Source organism: Ambystoma mexicanum, chromosome 6q, assembly GCF_040938575.1.
Source record: "Ambystoma mexicanum isolate Mex_15411 chromosome 6q, UKY_AmexF1_1, whole genome shotgun sequence".
Taxonomy (NCBI): Eukaryota; Metazoa; Chordata; class Amphibia; order Caudata; family Ambystomatidae; genus Ambystoma; species Ambystoma mexicanum.
Window position 1 is genome coordinate 654,329,397 of NC_090937.1, and position 26,280 is coordinate 654,355,676.

The following is a 26,280-nucleotide window of genomic DNA, read 5'->3' on the forward strand; positions in this document are numbered from 1 at the left end:
ATATATTTCACGAATTATCACAGGGTATAACTCTGGGAGAAGATCTTTTAAGTGAAATTTTATCGATTGGCGTATCTTCTATTTTAGTGATTATTGCTATGTATGTATTGTAATTGGTTTGGTGATATTTTAGCGAAAACCTGGGGAGATGATCGTTTATGTGCAATATTATGAATGTATATACTTCTTGTTTTAGTGATTGATTGCTATGTAGGTAATGCAATTGGTTTGGTTATATTTTAATTGAATTTGTGTCATGTTAAATAGGTTGATACTGTTGTATAGGGCATTGGGGTATTGATACTGTGGTATAAATGATTGTTTTTAGCAAATATGTAATAAATACAAAAAAAAGAACATACTGCATAGAGGTCTTCTCTTTTTTAGAAGAAGAATGACATCTCTTAATCATGGGGTACCTGCTCTTTAACATCAAGTGGAAAGCCCTTTATCACAACCCGTTCTCTGAATGGGTTCTGTAGACAGACATTATAGCACTAATCCTGTAGGTCACTGTTCCGAATTTGCTTATCGCTTGATGTGCTTTGCACCCTGAAGTAAACTGCACTGAGAATGGGCGCGTGTGGCTGGCTGACATACCCCGGAGCAGACGTTGGGGGATAAGGAGGGGGTGAGAGTTGGTGTATTGGTGCTTACTGGGACCTTCTGTGCTCTCACCCCACCTGTTGCCTCACCCTGGTGTGGTGCAGTTCGTTGCAGTGCAACTATCTTGGAAACCGTGCATCCCTGATTTCAGGCAACCGTCTCATGTGTGAAGGTGCTGAAATCCAGGGAAAGGGGTGGAGTGTCCTAATGCCACGTAACTAGTAATGTCCAGAGGTTCCTAACAGGTAACTATGCAACGCCTGGTGAGGATTGGTGAAACAGTGTGGAATAGTATAAGGAACAACGTTTCACCAAGCCACAAACCCACACATTTTCACTTTCGCTGAAATCTGGGGAAAGGGGTGGGGTGTCCAAATGTCCTGTAGCAAGTAATGCGGAGGGTCCTAACAGGTGACTGCCAGATTTGGTGCAGATCTGTGAAACGGTGTGGAATTGTATTGGGAGCATATGAGAAGCCACAAACCCACACACACAATTTCACTTTTATATATTTCTGGTCAAATACTTTTTTGTAAGTGACCAAGCAGCAAGGGTGCTGTGAAACTCGTTGTACCGCGTTTTTAACCATCAGCTGATGCCACAATAAACTGCATACTTTAAGGATTACACGACCATGTTTTTTGTGAATCATCAGTAAGAAGTCATTTACTGGCGTTTCACTTTGTTCTTCTGTGTGCTATCCCCTTCGGGAGAGAAGGAATTTTCTTTCTCCTCTCTCTCTCTTATATATATATATATACATACACACTGCATGTGTAACAGTACCATTGTAGAGACTTCCAGGATGATCCTACACTCCTTTATGCTATTCAGTGCCACTGCTGTGGTAATATGTAACTCTGGAAGACGAGGCTGTTGCAAAAATTGACAAATGGCACTGTGAACTCATGGACCAATTTGCAAACCAAACAGAAACACGTTACTTCTTGGGCGGCTTTCATATACTAAATAAGTGCAACTTCGTTAACAATTACCAGTTTCAATTGCAACTGACAAACTGTTTGCACATTCACGGTTGTTTAGCTAATGTGTTTTTTAGCCTGCCAAACACAGACGGAATCTATAATACAGGACAAACTGGGGCAAATACAACGGACTACAATTTTAGTACCATCGGTTAGCTGTATTTAAAGAAACCCATTAGCATTGCCATGACAGGCCGTAATTACCTGATGTTTTACAATCTGTCCTAATGCGAGATTGAGTTCGACCTGGCATTTGCCAAAAAGTTTCAGGTAGCTGCTGCTCCCTGGCAGTGCTTTGGTCTGAATTCGGTTTGAGAGCTCCAGCTCAATCCGTCCAGTCTCGAATCTTACTGCTCTCATCGACGGGGTTGTAGCCGTCACCTGAATAAGCTGTCAGACAATGGGATATAAAAGAAGCACTTAATTAAGCAGTATTTGCTCCATTACTTTCAATGCACACAAAGGCATGTCATGGTAATGATATTTAAAGGGCACAGTTTAGCATTTCATCATAATAAAATATTAATGTGCACGAGTGGGCACGCTTGTGTAGTTCAGAAATAACAAAGCGTTTACTGGAGCCATACTTAGAAGATGGAAGTGCTAATGAATAAATGTTGTGTGTGGGGAAAAACGCTCATAAAAAATATCAAGCTACCTTAAAATGTAAGTTGAGTGAATAGAGCAGAATTTTGGGTTTTTCTCCATCAGCCGTGCCATCGTGCTCATTCCACAGGGGAATGGGTTGCTCTCCTCCTAAAGAGAGAATTCAGATACACAATGAAACAGATTGACTTTCTAATGTGTCACAATGAAAAGGAATGTACGACCCAGAAGAGAACACATTTAACTGTAACAAATCACAATGGTCTCCAAGAGAAAAGAGTTTGCCAAAGTACATAGAATACAAGAATAGATACATGCCAATGCCAGAACAGGCAATAAGCCAAAAAAGCAGTGCACTTAGGAAGCAGAAACAAAATCTGCATCTGTTCGGAATTGTGTGTCAAGACCCAGAGGCGCGCATTAGGCTATGCCGTTGTGTACTTTTCTCTTCCACAGTTTTTAAAACACATGTAACACCTACAAACACCAGTTCCCAAGGACCCCTGTGTTTTTTGAGTAATTTCTTATCTTCTCTTTAACCAATCCTTGCTTCGCTCAGCAGGACAGTCCATTAATCCTTGTCCTAACTAAAGTTCCTCCTCCTTCTTTGCTGCTGTTGTGAGATTAGCACCCTGTGCTAAGCTATCTACATTATGTTTGACAGGTTGATAGTGTGGGGTGAGTGAGTGCCAGTGCTTTAAGTGGGATTAGAAACCGAGGGGGGGGGGCTCTCCGTAGGCGCGCAGTGGCATTATTACCTTTGATGCGCCCAGCCCCTACTTTTAAACATGAGAAGGGGCTTGGAGCACCAAAGGTGTGACACAAATGTGCCCCAGCTCACACACAGAAGGCAGTATTTTCATCCATGGTCCAAGGAGTCGGTGGTAGGCAATGCTTTAACCACAGGCTCCTTGAATGAAAGATCACCCTGCTGCTGACGTCTCTGTACTGGACTGCCCCGCTCTCCTTTTGTTTTCGAGTTAAGTCATCACGCAGCATGAAGCCACTTGGCTTCATGCTGCGTGATGACTATTTACTCCCTCCCTCATATGCCATTTCTCCCTATATGTACTGTAATACAATAGTTTTGGCTTATAGGTGGTGCCACATAATAGCACAAACAAAAAATATAGCTTTCATAAATTGGGAAGGAATGGAGAGTGATGAGGAATCTGTGGGAGGAGAATACATATAAAGACCATTACTGGCAAGTAATGTTTCCTTCATTGAATTGCATCCTCCCAGATTGCTTCTATAGGGAGACTCCCAAAACCGTACGTACAGAGATCAGAGGAGGGCTAAAAGAGAATCCACAGCTGAAAACTCTGCATGACCACGCAGCCAAAATGGGCGACCCTACTAGCTAACAGATACATGCAGTAGTGCATTGAAAATATATGCAGCACAGGACCAAGTTGCTGCCTAGTAAATTTCTCTCACGGATAACCCCCTCTGCAATGCAGATGAGGCTACCACTTCCTCTGGTGTAGTGAATCTGAACCTGTGGCAGCACCTACTTGTTGCATGCTTTGTTGTTGAACTTTGAAATACAAAACGCTATCCAAAAAGACGGGGTCTGTTTGGTCACAGCTCGTCCCATTCATGTCAGAGAACGAGATGAAAAGCTGATAACCTCTACAACATTGGGCTGTCCAGGCCACATAAAAACCCATTTCCCTTTCTGGGTACAACCTGTTCAAGCTCTTAACCTTCGAAGGACAGGGGTATGGAAGAATACAGGAAACTCAATCTTCTGATTAATATGGAACTCAGACACAACTTTAAGCAAAAACTAGGCCTGATTTCAAGATTAACTTTCTCCTTCGAGATGTGTAGATAAGCAGCCTTGCACGCAAGGGCCTGCATGGCGCTAAATGGTCTGGCACATGTCATTGCCTCCACAAACCCAGTCTTTAAAGTTAAGAGTCAAAGAGAACACAACTGCTCAAATGGAGAAGTCTAGAGGAAGGAAAGGACCAGACTGAGGTCACATCGAGAAACCACAGATTGCATTGGTGGGAACACGATTGTTAAACTCTACAAAAACTGGCCAACCAGTGAAACTGTAGAAAGCAAACCTTGCTCTGTGAACCTATTGGAAATTTAGATTGCGGCCAGGTAGTCCCTGACCGTGGCCAACTCCAGCTCCTGCCGAGTGTGAGAAACCAGAGGGTGTCTCACCTGCTAGTCCCCAGGATCTCTCTCAGGTGGCAGAGCATGGGCATCGCCTTTGGATCCAGCCCCTGGGGTGGACCAGTGCAGGAGGATCACCTGGATGAGGGGTCTCGGTGAATGGGGGTGAGGCTGCCGATGGTGAAACACGGTATTCCCCCCTATTATGTTTATCCAACCCATCCTATTTTTTAGGATTCATTGAGGTCCCAAACTTAGGGTGACTGAGTAACAACATTAACTTTCACACATCGTACTGGAGATGTCCCGCTAATCGGGTCAGGAAAAGTCAGGCACTTGACTAAGTGCACCAATTAGCTCTCCTCACACAAACAAAAGGCAAAACCCAAAGAGACACTCTGAGCAAGGCGGAACAAGAGTACGAGCAGAACTTCTGGCACAAAGACAAACCTACTGGAGCAGAGCGACGGACCAAGGGGCAAAAGCAGCGGGTCGAAAACCCCAAGAGTTCCCTACCAGAGGTCATTGCCTCAGACAGGCCGCGGAAAAAGCATGGAGAAGGCCAAATCCCACAAGTGAAGAGTGCATTGTGTTTCAAGGATGCCAGCAACCCTCCCGGGTGAACGCAGAGTTGGGGAGGAGAGGCCAAGTCTGTGGTACTAGCCTCGATTTATGAATTGGATATCGCAAAACCAAGAAAGAGATGCACACAGCCGGTGAGTTCGCAAGCAAACTGAGAGACCGGTGTGTGTTAAAGTTTGAAGTAGAAACACTATATCGCAAGTGAAGTCTGCACGCTTGTGGATGAGACAGTGTTAGGAAAGATTTCATATGTGTATGTAATTTTCACTCCATGTGTCAACACCATTGACTGACTATGCCAGAGAAGCACAGCCTTCAGCTGCACTCCTCTGGGCTTTCGCTCACTTTTTATGAGGAAACTGACATGCCCTTAAGACAGTCAGTACTGGGAGACTTTATTTCCCTTAGTCCTTTCCTCATGTTGCAACTTTTGTGCAACATATCTTACCATACAGCACACTTGGGTCTATAGTCATTTCCAAAGGCCCTAGATACTCTCGCTGGACTTTTTATGAACTGTGCAGATGTGACAGGACTGGTGTCAGCTATCGTTTCACATTATTTTTAACCCTTTCCCGCCATGTTAACCGTGTTAACCACGTTTGGCACGAATAAGTGGCCTGGCTCCAAAATGGCCATGCCACAAGGTTCTTTGTCCTGTCCTTTGGCCATCTTTCCCCTTCACCTTCCCCAGGTCGAGTTGACCCGGGCCAGTCCTTATTTGGTCATGCACTTTCCCGCGAATCCCAATGCTTTTGCGGGCTTCTGTATGCCTTGTGTGTGTGCCTCCAGGATGTGGGCTGGGATGTCTGGTCCCAATACACATCCTGGGTGCCAGAGAGTCTGGAGTGTCCTGAATGCCTGAGACCACCATGGTCTGTGATTGGTCCACATATGGAGTGTGCGTTTGTGAGCAGATCTCCCATTGGGTCCTCTCCATTTTGGCGCGAAGGGAACTTTGGATAAGAGGAGGCTGAAAACACCACTACCATGTCGATCTCCTGAGTTCTCACTGAACAAAGGATAGGATCCAAGTATCCTGTAACTACGAAGCTGAGTCGAGGAACCGCTGGTGACCCGCTGGAAGGTTTGGCACCCTGAGCCCGCTGTCGTCCCGTGGCACCCCTCTGCATCTGGTCGTCCTAGAAGGTCTGCAGAGACACTTCGACCCATTGGAATAGTAGGACAAACTATTCTCGGCATCTTCACCAAAACCTGCAAGTAAGCTTTCTCAGAAGTGTCCCTGGGCCAACCAGTGGGCTGACCAGTTTATGCAGGACCTTTGCTCTGTCTCTGCCGTCGTTTCGAGGAGGCCCTCGAAACTTGGTATACTGCTAGCTCTGTGTCCACGGCACCCTCACTCCGAATTTCGTACACTTGGCCTTCCCAGGTCTGAAGTGAGACGAGTGCGCCCGGACCGGAGTAAACGCGGTTACTGTGTTGTCCTGCTGCGGCAACGTCCTTTGCAAGTCTGCTGCCCTTCTTATTTTCCTTGTGATAACTACTGTTTCCAAAGATAGGGGGATACTTTCTATCCTGTCTAACTTTTATTTTGTGGAATCAGCACACCCCTCCTTATGTGGACTGCTGAAGTGACACAATGAATCCCTTTTTCCACTTCTCCGAAAAACTTTCTAGTTAAATTCATCGGAGTGGCTGGTGACAGTGGATATTTTCTACCGATCATTTGTGAAACACTCTCGCAGGCTGCTGTCGCAGGTGCAGTAAGAGACACATGAGTCACCATTGTACTAAAATGGTGCTGGTCTTCTTTTTTCGTGAACCCTTGATGACTTGTCTTTTCTTAAGCCTTCTTCTGCAGTCCTGGGTGGGGGAGGTCCTGCTCGCTCTTTTGTCTTTACCAGGCTCCCATTGGGAATTCTGCATGAGAAAGCCACCATGTCTGGAGGGACAGGAAGCTGGGAGTGCACCGAAACTCTGCAGGTCTTTGTCCTCCAGTATGTCTGCTTTACATTGGGACTGCCACCCCCCAAAGTTTGAATGTTGCAGGACTGCTGATTGGCTGAGTTCTTGCATAAAACCGAGAGTTCTGGAGCAAAACGAGAAAGTCAACCCATGGAACCAAGAACCTGGGCAGGAAGAAGGGGAAGGATGCCTGCAGTGACTGCTGAGTGACCGCTGCTGCTCCAACCTCATATTCTAATTAACAGGGAAGATCCAGACAGGTCAACTTCCTCCCCTGGACTGGTGGACCTAACCAGTCTCGAGACAACAAGCATTTTGAGCTGTCCCTCAAAGAGCTGCGACCATCCTGGGCTGCAATTACCCAATACCCTGGGACCTGGACCAATTTGTTGTGCATCGTCTCCTGAAGTGCGGTTTCTGGCTGGAACTTCGTGGGTATCCTACTGGCGAGAAATGGGGAGAAGCCTGCAACCGTCGTTGAACGAAATCCTGTGTCGAATCCCAATGAGCTCAGTGGTCCGAGTGGGCGGGAGGGGATGGGAGCAGTGCTCCTCTACGTTTTTTTTTTTATTAAGTGTTACTGTTCCCATACTTTTATTTTCAAAAGAAACCTTTCTGGAATGGTTTACCTTTAAAATAAAAGTGAATGAAGAACTTGAAACTTGCACATCGGAGCGCTGCACTGAATATTCCCTTAAACAGCAGGAAACACATATTCCCTTATGTGTGTTTGGGGGATTGGATTGTGCATGGGTAGGGGCGTGGCGATGGAGTTTGCGGGGAGCGGGGCAGGCCAGCAGGAAACATTTCCATGACTTCTTTTCATACACTTTGACCACTGAATGAGCCAGTATTGTGAAGATCGTCTGCTGGGCGTCCTATCGCGAGAAGCTGACCATCTGCTCCCGCCAAAAGTTCCTTCTTCTGCCTCGAGGCCAAGAATCCGAACAGGAGCTGCTGTTACCTCACCTGGGGACCTGCCTGTGACACAGTCTTATTCCTTCATGAAAAGGTACTGTCCTGCGCCTCAGTATTCACCTGGTTGCCTGCTGTGTTTAATCAGATCCCTACTGAGATTTCTGAGACACTTTGGGGTGGACAACCCAACTGTGTTCTCCCAGGCCTAAGGACACTGGTCCTTTGGTCTACAATCCTCCAGGGGGTCTGCATGACCGAACCACCTTTTAACTAAACATTTTACCTACCTGCAACACAGAAGAAAGCTGCTATTTTACTCACCCAGTGTCCCAACTGACTTTGAAACTCTCATTCCCAGATAGGGCTGGACGAATCTGTTTTGCTTACTTTAAATGTTGGTTATAAGAAATAATTTGCTAACCTATAATGCTACTCTTACTACTTACCTGTATATCATCGAGGAGTTTACTATTGAACTGAGTAACAAAAGTCTTACTGTGGATTCCCTACGCGGACCGATGGTGGAGGCTAAGTCTCTGAGCTGCGCCGTAGCGCACTTTGGTGTCCTCAGTCGGCAGCTCAGCCTGTGTTGGTTAGCTATATCTCGTTGGTCCATCTCCCCCAGACCTTCAAGTGTTTCCCGGGGCATCCCCTGGCGATATATATGCGTTTCTCAAGGGACGCACAACGGTTCATTTCGTTCATCCATCGGTTGAGGCCCACCCCTTCAGAAGAGCCCCACATGGCTGTCTATGAGTCTTTTCCCCAGTCCCAGAGCCACTGTGAGGAATGTTTTTTTTTCATATTAAGTGCAGTCCCCTCCTCCCCAGATCATGAGTATCACGAGCTTGGGAACTCGTGGAATTGGGGACCCCAGAACCCCACTGATCCGATTGATGCAGTCCCAGATCATGTGGTAAAAAGTGCCCTTGGCCCTTCTGCAGCGTACACAATTTCCATTTTCTATCGTCCCCCAATTCATCATTGTGGCTCTGGAATGGTAGGCCTGGTGCAGTAGTTTGTACTGTATCAGGCAGAGTTTAGGGTCGATGCCGATTTCCTGTGGAAACATCAGCGCCTCAACCCAGTCCTCGGACTCTAGTGGGCCCACCACTCTTTCCTATTTCTCACAGAGCCTAGAGAATTCTGCAGCCCCTAACGCGGTTATCACCTGGTAGAGTGTGGACGTGACCTTGGCTGGGATATTTGTCTGGAGCATGTTTTCTTCCAGGGGTGGAACATTTGGGGATATCCACTGGGGCTGAGAATTGTGCCTGGATGGCATGAGTTGTATGTGCCTCTATCGCTCCCCGGCTGGCAGTGCAAATCTATCCTGTATGTCAGTGAACATGACTGGGTGTCCGTCCCGGAGTATGTTTGCAAGAAGCCATATTTCCCGTTCCTCCCAGTTTGTGAAGTGCCCCATTTTCAAGACCTCCGGGATGTGCATGTTGTTCCATAGGGGCTGGTCCATTGTCGGCCTCCTGACCCAGCCTGTGTGATGGGTGGCTTCAGTCAAGACTTTGCAGGTTTATCGTACCACTCCGGACATATCGGCCAGATCACTTTCCCTCCCATATAGCACTCGGAGGGGTGTGATTGCCCCAATGTATCTGATCTCTCCCCTATGTGTGGGTGCTCCGGGTTCCCATGGAGCCGGTCATTGACTACTCTCAGTTGTGCAGCCCAGTAATAGGCCCGGAGGCATGGTAGACCTATCCCTCCCTCCCAGACGGAGCGTTGTAGGGTCTTTAACGCTATGCAGGGTTGTTTTCCGCTCCAGAGTAATCTCTTAAGAGCGGTCTCTATGGAGTTGAAGGTCGCATGAGTAATGTGAAGGGGGGCGTTCTGAAGGGCATACAGGAACCTTGGAAGAGCAAACATTTTAAAAAGGGCCACCCTGCCGATGAGCCTCAATGGGAGGAATTGCCAGTGGGCGACGTCCGCTTCAAATCTATCCACCACCGGCTGCATGTTAAAGTGAACGAAATCCTCGGATTTGGGGCTAATTTTGATGCCCAGGTATTTGAAGCTCTGTATAGAGACAGAGTAAGGGCAGTTTCGTGGGATTGCCGCCCGCCCACCCTGTAGCGGAAAGAGCAGCGTTCACTGTTTATTTACTTTCAGGCTGCAAAAATCCTGGTATTCAGTGAGGATATTTGTTACTGCCAGGCACGCGGTTTGAGGGTTGCTCATGTAGATGAGGAGATTGTCTGCATAGAGTGAGACTCTGTCTCGTCTTCCCCTCCCCATTGCCATTTGAAGACCAATCATTCCAATGCGGTCCCAAGTCTAATTGCGAGCAGCTCTATAGCAAGTGTGAAAAGTAGAGGGGGAAAGGAGCAGCCTTGCCTGGCTCCTCAGCCGAGCTTGAAGGACCTGGACGTGGTCCTGTTTACCCTTACCACTGCTTCGGGGCAGTCATACAGTACCTTGACCCATGACATATAGTTGGGCCCGAATCCCATGCGTTCCATGATGTCCCAGAGGGCTGCCCACCCCACCGAGTCAGAGGCTTTTTCAAAGTCCATCGCCAATAGTGCGAGTGGGTCTTTTATCTCTGCTGCCTGGTCAATAGCAAACTGGACCCTACACAGGTTCATGCGGGTGGATTTAGGAGGCATGAATCTGCATTGGTCCGGATGTATCGGAGAGTGAATGGCCCCCAGTAATCTGTATTCTAGGAGCAAGAATCTTAGCCTCCCCGTTAATGAGTGATATTGGCCGGTAGGAGGCGCAAAGCTCTGGTGGTTTACTGGGTTTAGGGATCACAACAATAGCCGCCTGTCTACGATCTCGTGGGAGCCTCCCCTCCTCTCAGGGACTCCCCAGCATCCGGTGCATGTGACCCGTGACCTTGTCCCCCAGCCTCTTCCATGTTTCCACTGGGAACCCGTTGGGGCCTAGGGATTTCCCAGATTGGAGTTGGGATAGGGCCGCAGCAATCTCCTCTTCTGTAATATCTGCTTCTAAGTTACCTATCTGTTGCTCTGATAGCCTGGGTATTGCAATAGATTCTAGGAATCTCGAGCCCCCATGTCCCAGTGGTGCTGGGCGTTGGGAGTACAGGTGTTCATAAAAGGCAGTAAATGTTTTGGCGATCTCTGCGTCTTTGGATAGTAGTTCCCGTCTGACCCCTGTATGCCACATACATATCCTTTGTTTTTGTCCCGCCGTTCTAGCCACGCTAGTGTCTTTCCAGCCTTATCGTCAGTCTCATAGATCTAGCTGCCCATGGCCCAATGCGTTGTTCTGTTCTGTTCTGTTCTTTGACTGTCTCAGAGGCGCGTGGAAATTCCTAAAAGAACAAGATCTAGTTACCATGGACACCCTCTCCGAGGAACCAAAGCGTAGCACAGCCCGTAACACAACCACTTGCCTTGGAATCCCAGACGGGGAGCGCTCGCTGGAAGCAGGGTAGCAGATGACCAAGAGGATTGGGGTGGGGGAAAAGGAACTTGAAGCCACTGAGGCGCTGATTTGCCTATGGCCCCATCCCCATACAGATGGACGTGCACAGTCAAGGCTAACAAGCGACACATCATTTACACCGGCCTCCTGGATAGGAAGAGGCAGCTCACGCGGCATGCGATTGCTGCGTGGGGCGCTCATGGGTTCACCTACCATTAATGACTGCAAGCGACTCTCTGAATCGGGTGGCCCTGACCTGACTGCTGGCGAAGGAACACTGCTGATCCCAGGACATTCTGGTCACAACGCACCCTAACTCAATGTCATACCCCAAGGGCCATACCCATGTATACCTGTTCCCCCCCTTACACATATACATATCGCTACTGGTATGGGGCGGACTGGCTGCCCTGGGTCTGTGCTGAATTCGTCTGGCCTGACCCGCAGCAATGTTATATTGGGTCCATGTTCCTAGGTCCTAATGTTGCCCAGTTTGGGCTGTTCATTAACAGTTTTATCCAATTGGTTGTTGTTTATTTTTAATTTTTATTTTTTTTCTTGGGCCCGATTTTGCAGGGGTTGTTTGTACCACATGTAAACCACACAAGGGTCACATCTTCTGCCAGAAGAAGAGCTATCTGCTCCTCATGTGCGATATGCCACTCTGGAGCGGGACCGGGGCTCTACCCAACGCGCAAAAGGCTTATACAGTGCACTACTGCCTCAGGGTGGGGGACTGCGCAGTGCTTGTGCGCTGCATGGGTTGTACGAGTGGGTTACATCCACACTGATTTGCCGCACCACAATGACCCTGCCATGGAATCCACTGGTGGTGCTGGGCCACAGGTTGATGACACTCATATGTATATCTATCAATATCCATGGGTAGAGGCATCCCATAAAGCGGAGGAGACTCCTTAACTATGTCAGAGACGATAAGGGAGACGTCCTATTCTTCCAAGAAACACACCTGAACATCGTTAAATCCACAAAATTGTGTAGGGGCTGGGTTGGAGCAGCAGCTCATTCCCCATGCCATGGTAAACACAGGGTATCTATCTTGGTCCAAAAGAGGGTCCCCCCTGTTCAACTCAATACGAAAACAGACAGTGAAGGGAGATTTGTGATACTACACAGCATCCTACACCACCAATGCATCACCCTTGTGAACATCTATGCGCCAACCACCGACACACCAGGGTTCTTAACCCACACTTACGCTCCGTGTGCCCCCTTAATAGGGCATCTAACACTTATTGGGTGTGACCTAAATGTTGCCCTCGACCTGACTATAGAGAGGCAGAATGCACCAAACACTATACCCTAATCGCTGAAAAAAACACACACTCTCCTGTCACTGTTGACCCAACTTCGACTGACAGACGTCTGGCGACAGACGCATGTGGGGGAAAAAAACTTTAGATACTTTTCACACCACCATCGTAGCTATTCCCGACTGGACTACTCGCTCTTGCCCTGCAATACCATGCATATGGTTGAGACGTGCGCCATTCTCCCAATGACCTTCTCTGACCACACCCCGGGACTATTGTGCATCACGTTACATGACGAATCGAAGTGTGTTCCTTCCAGGTGTCAAACTAATGGCGCTGACTCATGCCGACTTCGTTCAACACCTGACAGAGGACACAGAGGGCTTTTGTCGGGATAATGTCTCCTACGAATTCCCCCATAATACGATGCTAGGATGCATATAAGGCGTACTTGCGTGGGCAATGCCTCTCGCGCTGTGTGCACAAGTTGAAGAACATGGAAAGACCAGGGAAAAACGCTCACAGCAACCCTGCAGGTAAATGAGCGACACCATAAGTCTTCACTTGTCTCGGCTGTATATGCTTGCATTACACGCTCAAGGGCAGAATTAGCGAGTTTATCGACACTCAGAGCGCAAAAAGCGTTTAATAGATGGGCTCAAACATTAGAAACGGACCACTCATTGCATTAGTCATGAGGGGAGAACAGCATGCGCAGATTGTTGAGGCTATAAAAGACTATGCAGGCAGGGTGCTGACAGGAGACAAGACTGTTAACAATCGCTTTGCAGAATATTATAGAGACCTATACGCTGAACCCCCACCTAGAGACATAGAACTGGCATACGCCTTTTTGCGGCCTCTTCCCCTCCCGGCCCTAACTTTGGGTGATTTAGACCAGCTTAACCCGCCAATTACAGAGGTATCTGCTGCCATACAAGGCTTATCCCCTGGCAAAGCGTCAGGCCCTGACGGTCTGCCAATTGAACTCTACAACCGCCTGGAGGATGTCCTAGCCCCTAAATTGGGCCCGATGTTCTGAGAGGCGGTAGAGATAGGCCATCTCCCACCCTCCCTGCTCGTGGCCAGTATTATTTTATTCGACAAAAAAGGCTGAGACCAACTGCTTACCGACCGTTTTCTTTAATAAACGCGGACGTGAAATTGTTTGCTAAATGCCTAGCGCAGCGTTTAGAGAGGATTATGCCTTCTCAGGATCAGAATGGCTTTATACACCAACAACACTCTGCTGATAACCTACAACGACTGCTACATGTAATGCTCATACCCGGGTGATGTCATACTGTCACTGGATACTGAAACAGCATTTGACAGGGTTCGTGGGATTATATGTTTGCAGTCATTCGGGGGTTTGGGTTTTGCAGACAGATATTGCACATGATACAACTACTCTTAAGACACGCCGCAGGCAACAGTGATCACCAACGGCCAAACGTCAAAGCCCTTTCCGCTACTTACTGGCACACGACAGGGGTGCCCACTATCCCCCCTTGCTATACGCACTGGCCACTGAGCCTCTGGCTATGAGGCTACGGCTGGATGAGGGATGGACAGGTATCATCAAAGGGACAGTAACACAAAGTATCCTTAAACACAGATGACATTCTGCTTTATATTAGCGATTACACGCACTCCCTACCCAGAATTCAGACTATCCTTTTGGAATATAGGCCGGTGGCAGGCTACTGCGTTCATTGGGATAAGTCCAAAGTCATGCCACTGCGACCGGATATACTTTGGGACCCCGGCGGGGTGGCACTGTTTCAGCTGCAGAATCAGCATATGAAATAGTTAGAGATCAATATGAGTGCAGACCATTCCGCCCTAAGTCCCCTAAACTATCCTGCTGTGGTACAGAGAATTCAGGCCGAACTGGAAAATTGGCACGCAATTCCACTCGCTCAAAGGCAGGATAAACACAGTAAAGATTGATTCAATGCCCAAACTTATTTATTTGGCCATGACGATCCCCAAACCTCCTCCGCGGCAATTATATACCACACTAGATAAAGCGATGGCGAAGTTCATTTGGCAGGGCAAAAAGCATGTCTGAACAAAACTGTCCTTCAGGCCTCTAAAGCCCACGGGGGCTGAGCCCTCCCGTCATGGAATACTTACTATCTGGCAGCACAAGTCACTTGGGCCAAACACTGGCTGAAAGACGCAGACACCACTAACAGGCCGGAAACAGAGCTGCGGGTAATGAGCACCGTTCCAATCTTCTACAGACATACTAGACCTAGGGGCTTAAGACTGGTTAATTTACCTATCGATACCGTCAGTCATAACCACAACGACAACCAGAGATGCCGAACCGACAGTTTGCGAGGCTGACTTGGACGCGATACATCTGAATTCGCTAGGTTGCTGACTTCTGCATAACACAGAACTTAAATAGAAACAGTGCGTTGGCGGGGAGCTGGTCGGACGACGTGGCGTTTCACTTTACGCAGAAGTCATATACAAGGCTTTTGACACCATTAAACATATGTCTTGCAACTTGCGCCACAGAGAAATGCAGTATAAACTAATTCACAGAGCGTATTACACACCTGTCAAGCTTCACGCCATGGGTCTCAACTGTCTCCCCCCACCCCCTTTGGTGGAGGAAGTGCGGAGGGGTGGGAACTATTGGGCACATCCTATAGTCCTGCCCTATCATACAACCTTTTTGGAGCCTTGTGCTACAGCGCCTGGCTAAAATAAACAGCAGTGTTATCTCCTCGACACCACTGGCGACGATCTTTGGCCTTCAGAGCAAGGATTGGCATGATGACTCCTTGACATGCCAAATTGATCAAATAGTTTTGTTCTCAGCTAGAAAGGCCATCCTGATCGGTTGGAAAGCAGAGAAAGCACCCCTTACACAGAAATGGCTAAACCTGATGGCCAGGATATACGATTGGAACAGGCTAACATGAGAAACACAAGGTCTCATGCCCGTGCAAATAGATTTGGCGAGCTGATGGACACCATAATGTAGATGAACACATATCACTGTACCACTGGGGCTTGGAGCGGGGAAGGGGGGATGCAGAAGGGAACATTGCATACATGGTGTGCGTCTTCTGTGTGCAGGTTAGTATTTGCACTCACGGATATGCACACACCAGAAGGAGAAGATGCCTGCAAATGGCGTAGTGAGCAATTTACAGATGACCTAAATCACTGAGGAGCATGTCATCCCGCATACAAATGTATACACACAGTATGCGCTGATCATCAAAAGCACGTGGAATTTACATGTGGGGCGGGATTGTTGGGGGTGGGAAGGGAGTTGTTCACAGATGGGTGGAGGGTGAATCTGACGGGTTTGCATGCATGCATACTTACAGACATGCAAATAACTGTGTGGTGATCAAGACGCACATGGAATATGACTTTGTAAAGCTACGTGTGCCATACCTGATAGTTTGTTATTCCCCTGTATGTTGGTTTTTCTTTAACTAATAAAGAGATTAAATTGAGAAACAAAAAAGGCAGATAAATGCTGCATACAATTATTGATATAAAGGGAAAATCCTCGTGCTGGTCTTAAAGTTAGGTAGTTTTCTGCAATGAAATGTAGGAGCTAACAGGCTGTTACAGGCTTTGGAAACTGAAGTACCAGGAGATGGGTGGGAAGGTGTGATTCCCTGATGAAATTGACTAATTGATGTACTTCAAAAGATAAGCTTTATTCATTGCGTTGGCTACGTCCAGATTCCAAACATGATGACAAAGGAAAGACATTGCAGATGAGAAGAATAAGAGTGGGGTTTTTCATGAAACAAAAAATATATTTTGTCTACCATCACTATCCCCGGAGCTGGGGAGAACATGTATATCATGTTCTTGATCCTACCTTCCCAGTACTAAGAAGGTGACAAACACATTCTTGTTGCATTTACAATTAATTGTGCTTAGCACTAAACATGCTTGTAGTTGGTAAAACATCTCTACTGACAAAATATTTTTGAAAAAGGTAAGGTTGCAAACTAGCATCAAAAATATGCAAAAAGCAGCCCACTGGTACACTCATAATAGCATTCATCATTGGAAGAGCAAAAGAAGCATACCTTTCAACATATTTAGAAAATCATATATAAACTAACAAATTAAACACAAACATGTTATTCACCTGAAACCTTCTGTATCACTTCATTGACCTCTTTCATGAATACCTTCTGAACGAATACCAAATGATTTAGAAGGTCTGTTGTGAGATTGTGCTCAAAGGAACCAATCTACAAGAAAAATCACAAAATAGCATGTTTCTACCCAAATCAAAAGGTTTTTAGGCAAAAGATCAATATTTTGAAAATCTGAATCAAAATAGTTTTATATTCAACCAGGTTGTCCATGCTGACATGATGAAAAACGTACTGTTCATTAAATTATTAAACCTAATTGGTGAAACAAGAACATATTTTAGAGGGTATATTAATTCAAATAAAATACAATCATTTGAAAGGGAAATTTAGTTGACACTGGTACATGCTTCCACTTCAAGTTAAATATTCTTATCAAACATCAAACAAGATGACTTGTACATTAACAAATCAAAAGGTGTTACAGAGTCTTTTAGAGCAATGTTTATCATTATTCTAAGTCAGCACTGGATAAACCTATGGCAGTCGTTCAGAACCGATACCGCTCAAAATTTTACTTAACTAAGAAACTGAGAGCATGAAATACGATGAACGAACCTGATGCCCAGAGGATGTTCTGCAGTCTACTGGTTGGGCAAAGCTCCGATTGATCTTTATCAATAGGTGTGTCACTCCCTTAGACTTGTGGGCCTCAAGTCTTGCTTTGCTGTCCTTGTCCTCTGGAGCTTGTAAGAGGTGCATAGCCTGCATCTGGCTTGTATTATGTGGGGTGGGGAATCCTCCATTGAACAGAACCCATCTAGCCCGGGGACTGGACACTTCACTAGAGCCCTGGTGTGTGACTAGAACCTCATTGCTCTGCTACGATTTGTACAAGAGGGCTGCCTTCCTGGAGGCTAAGTACACTGGTCATGCTTCATCAGGCCCAATGACTGTGTGGGGTAACGCATCTACCCATCACACCTCAAGGTGTCCTGGGGGTATTGTAATGTCGTTGTAGCTGTCGCTGTGTCCTTCCTGCAGCTTGAGCCAGGTCCAGACAGGTGGTGATTCATTCCTCAAAGGTTGCCGACAGAGACCGGAACCACCAAATTGTTGGATGCATCTGTCAAAGCGGACATCGAAGAAAAATCTGCACCCGCACCCCTACACCAACAGCGTACGTAGTTGTCCCCAACATCCCTAATTTAGCCTGGGTGGTTATTTTTCTTTTTTGGAGTTTGAGGGGTCTGGGTGCCTACCTGTTTTGAAGCCCCTCATTCTCAACAGCACAAAATCCACTACTGCTGATACCTTTGTCTGGACTTTGGTGGTCGAACTAGAGTTTGGGCATCATGTCTGGGTTTGAACTGGATGACCAGGATATGTAGCTACCTTGGAAACCTACAATATATATGCTATGAAAGTTCTGCGTTGATTCTAGGACTATCACTGCATTGAGCCCACTGTGCGGGTGAACTGTGAGTAACATTACAAGTATTGTGAAAAACCAGAGGAGCCATCCCTCTGGGGGTGGACAAATGAGGGAGGATCACCTGGGTAGGGGGTCCTTGGGGAGTGGGGGAGAAGCACCCAATGGTGAGACATGTTATCCACCTTTTCCACAACCCATCCAACCACTATTCCGACGTATTTTATGGGAAACTACAACTCCCATAATTCCATTCCACTTGGTCTTGACAAAAGTACTGCACCAAGGAAGATGAGGAGTGTGGCTACAGAGATTACCTCCCCTGACTTGCGTTGGTCCTGTCCCTGCAATGAGGTCAGGCAGAGTCAGGAATGTAGTTTTGACAATTTACAGCTGCCACTTATTAGCACTCCAGGTGAAAATAAAAGTTGGTGCGCACAAGCACACTTTGAACGAGGCTGGGCACGAGAAGGTACAGTTCTTCCAAGGCTGATGTGGATCGGACATTAGAAGCTGGAAGGCCAACGGGCTGATCTATAGTGGAGCAGATCGAGAGAAGGCCAGCCAAGATTTCCAGGAAGCCATGAGTGTTTGAAAAGCAAAGCCGAGTGAGCAGGAGAAAGAAACCTTCAGATTGCCATGAAGCGGCCAGCAAACCTCTGGGGTGAATGACGTAATTGGGGAGGAGCAGAGGTGCTGGAAACCGCCCTGAGCTACTAGAGATGATGAGAGACATTTTATTAACACATCCAGTGAGAGTTATGACAGGGAGCAAAAGTCAGGTTGATGCTAAAGAGAAAATGATTTTGAGTTTTTGCAAGTTGAAGGTTGCGCATTTTCCGGGAAACCGCGAATGAGAAGAACTATTGTTAAAAGAGAGCTATAGAGTAGTAGAGTGGCCTTGCGAGAGGGAATCGCACATTCGAAAGTCTCTGTGAAATGTAATGATGTTTGATAAGGAAATTGTTGCGGAGATCAAAGGAAAGAAAGTTGAGCAAAAGCAAAGTGAAAGATATGAACTCAATATGCCAAGAAGGCAAAGAAGGAAATATGTGAATTGTGAAAGTGCCAAAAAGGCAAAAGTAAAACATTACAACTTTTGGAAAAAGCAAATGAAAGAGGATAAAACTACAAGTACAAAGAGGCATTGGTGCTACGGGAGAAGATTGTGAATTGAAGGATTGTTGAACTAAAGGTTGTAGTGGTCATACAGAGGTTTGGCAAAATGCCTTGCAATTTCAAAAGTCTTCGACAGTGGAAAAAGATATGTTAGAGAAAAACGTGGGAAAGGGACCCCCCACGAGGGAAAGGCAGGCTCGAGCCCGGCAGAGGGAAGCCTATGCAGAATTGTGAAAAGCTGAGAAATTTATGGACTGTGCATTAATGGTATGGTGAGGCAGGCCTAAAAAAAGTGATTGAACTATTGGAAAATGAAAGCCTAAGATTCAACTGTTTAACTGTGCCAGTAAGCCAAACGTGTGCAAGACTGGGAGAACTGTGCCAGCCAACTATTTTTCTGTTTTTCATACAAGACTCTCTACACCCCGGGGGTGGGGGGGATTGAACCTGGGGAAGGAGAGGGTGCTGAAGCCATTCTGACATTTCTTTTCGAGACACTACTTTCCTTATATGTGTCCTTAACACATTTTGTTACTTTGAGAAGGAGGGCAAGGTTAGGTTTTCTTAGTATGACAATGCATTACTTACCGTAAAAGCATTTCTGATGGTTGTATCTGCTTAGATTCACATGCTGTGCATAGGTCCGACATCCAGTGGTCACTGCGGAGTATTGCATTTTGTTTTTCGTAGTCGAAAAGGGACGTCGACAAGGCGTGTCTGAAATACTATCCCCTATAGTGACGTGCGTTGTACCCACAATCCCTCACGCGTTGAGGTCCCTCTGTTTGTATTTTTCTGCCCTGAGGGAGCCTTCTAGACGTGAGTGAGTACAGAAAAGAGAGATATAAAAGGAAGTCTATGTTCCTTCCATCCGAGTGGGGAGGAAGGGTGGGCGCATGTGAATCTAAGCAGATACAACCATCAGAAATGCTTTTACGGTAAGTAATGCATTGTCTTCCGATGTTTGTTAATCTGCTTAGAATCACATGCTGTGCATAGACTAGCGAGCAGTACCCAGAGTTGGTGGTGGGTTATGAGAAGGAACAGTAGAGAAAAGAGGTCTTAATACTGCCTGTCCCACCTGGGAGTCAGATCTCGAGTGTGCATCTAGACAGTAGTGTTTTGTAAAGGTGTGCACAGAACTCCAGGTAGCCGCTTTGCAGATGGACTCAAGGGGAACATTTGCAATGAATGCTATGGACGCCCCCGTGCCTCGAGTAGAGTGTGCTCTTGGCTTAAAGGGCAGTTCTCTCTTAGCAAGAGTATAGCAGAGAGTGATGAATTGAACAATCCATCTAGAAATAGTGGACTTTGAAACTGCATCCCCTTCTCTTCCTGCTGCCACCGAGACGAAGAACTGATTAGTCTTCCTCAGTGGTCTGGTTCTTTCCATGTAGAACATGACCGCTCTGCGCACATCTAGTGTGTGCAGAGTTTTTTCTCCCAAGTTGGAAGGATTTTGAAAGAACGTTGGCAGTTCTATAGACTGGTTTACGTGGAATTTCGAGATGAATTTCGGAGCAAACCTTGGGTGCGTGCGTAGAACCACCTCTGTGAACTGTAACGAAGGGGTCTAGAACAGAAAGAGCCTGTAGTTCACTTACTCTCCTGATGGAGGTGATAGCTATTAAAAAAGCAGTCTTAAGAGTGAGGTCTTTAAGAGATGCTTTGTGCATGGGTTCGAATGGTGAGCCCATGAGTCTGGTAAGGTGGACTTTAATGGAATTGAACACTAGACCTGAATCCTATAAGTGGGTCAGGTATAGAACAATATGTGTGGGAGAGCAGTCAATCGGGTTGATGCTTTTTCCTCTGCACCAGATGACAAATCTCTTCCACTTGCTAGAATAGCAGTGGCGAGTGTTAGGTTTTCTGGCTTCCCCGAGGATGTCCATGCATCTCTGCGGGAGCTGTAGATGTCCGAATTCTATGATCTCAGGAGCCAAGCTGCTAAGTTCATGTTCTGGGGGCATGGATGCAGAGCCCTGCCCTTGTCTTGTGACAGCATGTTGTACGGGCAGGGGAGTTTCACTGGGGGAGATATAGACATCTCCATCAAGTGAGCGAACCATGGCTGTCAGGCCCACATTGGGGCCACCAGTATCATGGTCACTTGTTCCTGGTGCATTTTGTGCACCACCTTGTTGAGAAGGGGAGTCGGGGGAAAAACGTAAAAAATTTCCCTGACCATTGCATCGACAGACCGTTCCCCTTGGATTGGTTCTGGGGGTATCTGGAGGCGTAACTTAGGCATTGTGAGTTCTCCAGGATTGCGAATAGGTCTATTTCTGGGAATCCCCATTGTATGAAGATGTCGAAGACGATGTCTTCGTGCAGTCGCCATTCGTACTCTTCGGGCAGGGGGAAATCTCTGCTGAGTTTGTCTGCCAGCAGATTGAGTTCCCCTGGTACTTGTTGTGACAGTAGGAACATGTTTTGTTTGAGAGCCCACTTCCATATATTTTGGGCCAGTTTGGAAAGTCCTGGAGAGTGGGTTCCCCCCTGCTTGTTGATGTAGTACATGGCTGTGGTGCTGTCTGTAAGGACTAACACAGCCATGCCTTGTAGGTGTTCCTGGAAGGCTTTTAACTCCTTGAACACTGCTAGTAGCTCCAGTAGATTTATGTGCTTGGATGCTACGTTCGGAGTCCACACTCCGTGAGCAGTCTGATGGGATAGGTGAGCCCCCCATCCTGTGAGGGATGGGTCTGTGGTTAGAGTGGCTTCCGCCGCGGGTGTGGCAAAGGGTTTCCCTCTTTCCAGGTTTTCCTTTGTCCACCACCGTAGCGAGAGAACCAAGGCCTGCAAGACCACCACTAGATCGTCCCATAGTCCGCTGGACTGACACCACTGGCTGTTGAGCCACTCTTGCATAGGGCGCATGCACAGGCGCGCGTGAGGTACCAAATAAATACACAACGCCATCATGCCTAGCAAGCGCATTGCTTTGCGTACCGTCACCTCTCGACCGGTCACATATTGAGGGATCTGAAACAGCATATTTTGGACCCTCTCGTTGGAGGGGAAGACAAGGCTGTCCTTTGTTTGAATTAGAGCCCCTAGGAATTGTTTGACTTGGCTGGGGTCTAGGCTGGACTTCTTTTTGTTGATGGAGAAGCCCAACTGGAACAAAAGGTCTACAGTCTTTTGGGTATTGGAGAAGCATGTTTCGTAAGAATCCCCTGTTATGAGCCAGTCGTCGAGGTAAGGGTAAACTGGGATGGACAACCTGCGCAGGTGGGCCGCTGCCACTGCCAGTACCTTCGTGAATACCCTTGGTGCTGATGCTATGCCGAAGGGTAGCACTCTGAACTGGTAGTGTTTGCCCTCTATCATGAACCTGAGGTATCTTTTGTGCGCTGGCAACATTAAAATATCAAAGTATGCATCTTTCATGTCCAATGTTGTCATGTAATCTCCCTGTGATAGCAGTGGGATCACTTCCTGTAAGGTCACCATACGAAACCTCTGGGGTTTGATAAACTTGTTCGCTGGGCGCAGATCTAATACAGGGCGCATGGTTAGATCCTTTTTGGGTACAAGGAAGTACACTGAATAAATACCTTCCGTTACCTGAGATAGAGGCACGACCTCTATGGCTCCTTTCTCCAGCAGTTGTTGTACTTCTTGGAGAAGGATGGCAAGGTGTTCCGGTGTCATGCGTCGTCCCCTCGGGGGTCTGTATGTTGGGGAACTGTTGAATTCGATGCAGTATCCGTGGGCTACGGTGGAAAGTACCCAGCGGTCTGACGTTATTCCCTCCCATGCTGGAAGAAATGTTATCTGGCCCCCGACCGGTGTTGCATGGGAGGGGACGCGAATCTTCGCGTCACTTGGTGTTGTTGGGTGCTTGGGAGCCTCTGGGGGTGGACCCCCGACCTCTCCCTTTGCCCCGGCGCTGGCCTTTTTGGCTGTACTGCCCACTATTGGTCTGGTAATTGGTGGCAGGGTACTGTTGCTGCTGATTCTGCTGTTGGCGTTGGCCACGGAAAAAGCGTTTGTTGCCATAGCCGCATCTGGTAGTGGGCTTAGAGATCTGGTCAAGAGTTTTGATAGTATCAAACTCTTTTTTAGCCATCTCCAGAGCCTCATCCACCGCTTTCCCGAAGAGGTTTGAGTCTTCAACAGGTTTATTTATTAAAGACGCCTGTGTCTCCGGTTTGAACCCTGAGTTGCGCAGCCATACATGGCGTTTTAGGAGTATTCCCTGAACCAGGGAACGTCCCGCTGTCTCTGCAGCATCCAGAGAGTTCTTTACAATACTCTGGTTGAACTGGGTTCCTTCGCCAATAGTTGATAGCAGGCGTGTACGTAGTGGTTCCGGCGCTTCTTCGGCTTCTTTGCGCAGTTTGGCCCACTGCGCGTCTGCGTAGCTAGCTAGCAAAGAATTGTTGTTCGCAATTCTTGCCGAAAAGGCAGCCGAGGATGTGACCCTCTTTGCAAGGGCATATAACCTCGTGCCCTCCTTGTCAGGTGGTGCCTCGCTGGTGGACAGCGGCACCCCTGCCCTCTTCCTTGTATTAGTTACTACAAGGGAATCCGGAATGGAATGTCCCCTGATGTACAGCGGGTCTGAGGGTGAAGGAGTGAAATGTTTTTCAATTCTTGGATTAACTCCCCTGATTAGTGTGGGTGTGGATAGCGAAGGGATGATTCTTCTCTTCAGTGAAGCGAGGAGGGGAATGGTCTGGCTGACCGGGGGTTTCTCCTTAATTACTCTTTCCACAAAGTCTATTTCAGGAGAGATCTCCCCAGTGTCCAGTTCGAAATGTGCTGCTGCTCTGCGCAACAGGGCATTGAATGTGGGCTGATCGTCAATGGGAGACGTGTTTCTAACAGGTAAATTGTCAGGAGGATTTAGGTTCAGGACATCAGTGTCCGAATATACTGATGGGGATTGCCAGGGATGAGAAGGTCCTTCTTCTGGATTTTCTCCGAAGCCTTCTCCTACCATGTCTGGGCTGTCTTCCAGACCTTCCTCTGGTTCTGTCCCTCTTCATCGTCCACAAATTCATCCTCCTCCTCCAAGTATTGTTCCTCACCCATGAGGTCATACACATTATGGAAATCTGAGGCTGTGTCCTGCTGGGGAGTGAATAGTCTCGGATATTTGGCCCTGGGGTCCTCCTGAGGCCCTTCTCTTGTTCTCTTGGGAGTAGGAGGGTTCTGGGTCTTCATAAACCTCTCCATTCTCTCCATGCAGAGATGGAGCCTTTCCATGGTTTCATGGGGTACCCCTGAGCGGTCTAGCGGGGGAAAATTAGTGTCATCTAGCTGAAAACGGCTCGACCTCTCTCCCATAACGTCGAGGAAAGTGTCCCGTCGCCTTCCGAAAAGCCTTCCGGTGTACTGGGGGTCCCCCCCGACTGAAGGGGGTAGTCCCTGTCTTTCTTCGGGCTTTTTCGGCATGTCTTTCGACCTTTTCGTAGCGCTCGACGTGTCCTTCGGCGTACGCTTCTGGGCGTCGGCTACAACGATCCTCGCCAAGCTCTCTGCGACTCGTTTGTCAGCGGAGGGCTGTGGTTTCGACGTTACGGGTGTCGATCGTTCTACGGCGGCGTGCGCTCTCTGCTGATGCGCTCCGGCCGATGGTTTGGGGGCGGCGCCCTTATTTGCTGAAAGCCCAGTCGCTGGTTGCGGCTGCAGTTGCGAGAGGGGCTTCGAACCTGAACGGTCCGAGGAGGCCGCCGGTGGAACCTGCGTCTCCTTGGGCGCTGATGCTTTATTCGTCTTCGACGAAGAAGAGCCATGGGTTGTGTGCTTATGTGTGGTATCATGTGCGTCAGTGTCGCCGGGGTGTTCATCCCCATAAGCAGGGCGTGAGCCGAGCCCGTCGGGGCCGAGGACAGACGACGAAGAGCGTGAGCGCTCTTTAGAGGGGTCTACGACTTCCGTAGTGGAGGTCGTGTTATCACGTTCCTCGTCACTGTCGCTGGTAGCAGCGGCGGGTGAAGAATCAGCCTTCGACCTAGCGTAGGCCGCCCACCTCTTGACCCTACGGTCTTTTAGAGTCTTTGGCTTAAGGAGCCGACAAGCCGTGCAACCCTCCTCTTTGTGATCGAGGGGCAAGCAGCGGTTACACCGTGAATGCTTGTCCTTCCAAGTAAACTTACCCTTGCAAAGCGGGCAAAACCTAAAGGGTGTCCTCTCCATAGCCGAGGCAATAAATCGTGATAACGACCCCAAGGGAAAGGAAGGGGAAAAGGAAAGGCATTCTCAGAAAAGAACCAGAGATGTCCCACGACCCCACTCTCCCTACTGTATATGGCCTGCGAGGCCAGACCACGTGTTCGGCAACGCCGAAGGATCTCCTCCGCTCGTCCCCTCCGTCGAAGATCTTGCTCGGCGGAGACAGCTTCACAACTGCGTCGAGGGAGGGATCGATATGTTATATATTAAATAGGAAAACGACCAAAGTTCGAGGGGATGGAATCTGCAATGTCTCTCGAGGAGCTCCGCGTAAAGGCGACCAGTAGCTGGGCGGAAAAAAACAATCTGAGGGACCTCAACGCGTGAGGGATTGTGGGTACAACGCACGTCACTATAGGGATAGTATTTCAGACACGCCTTGTCGACGTCCCTTTTCGACTACGAAAAACAAAATGCAATGCTCCGCAGTGACCACTGGATGTCGGACCTATCCACAGCATGTGATTCTAAGCAGATTAACAAACATCAGAAATGACTTTTTATTTTAACCAGACTGACTTGGACGTGTTTGATTATTTAATGGTCGGGATTACTCCCATTGTAGAATTAGGGCCAGTTAGGAATTTTACCATACCAAGCAAAACATTGAATAAAGGTTATGAAACTTGTATCCATTGTGTCTGTGTCTACTGCTTTATACCATGCCTTCCTTACAGTATCCTAAAAGTAATCTAAACTGGGTTAGACATCTTAGGCATTAATTAACTTTTGTTCCTAGTGTGAGAAACCAGAGGGTGTCTCACCCGCTAGTCCCCGGGGATCTCTCTCTCTCTCAGGTGGCCAGGGCACGGCCATCGACTTTGAACTCAGACCCTGGGGGTGGACCAGTGCGGGAGGATCACCTGGATGAGGGGTCTTCCGGAAGTGGAGGTGAGGCAGCCGATGGTGCGGTATTCCCCCCTTTTTTGTACATCCAACTCCTCCTATTTTGTAGGATCCCCTCTTTCTGCACAAACACTAGGCCGAAGAAGTGGGCGACTGGGACT

At 47.8% G+C, this 26,280-nt stretch overlaps 1 protein-coding gene across 11 annotated transcripts in view; it reads right to left on the minus strand.

The window, feature by feature from the left end:
- Positions 1-26,280, minus strand: part of BLTP1 (bridge-like lipid transfer protein family member 1) — a 2,946,455-nt gene that overhangs the window by 750,087 nt on the left and 2,170,088 nt on the right. For all 11 annotated transcript variants that reach the window (XM_069631149.1, XM_069631145.1, XM_069631146.1 and 8 more), the window contains 3 exons: positions 16,584-16,689; positions 2,251-2,348; positions 1,797-1,982 (listed from right to left, as the gene is read on the minus strand). In XM_069631149.1, coding sequence (XP_069487250.1) covers positions 1,797-1,982; positions 2,251-2,348; positions 16,584-16,689 — 390 coding nt within the window. The remainder of the gene's footprint in view (positions 1-1,796; positions 1,983-2,250; positions 2,349-16,583; positions 16,690-26,280) is intronic.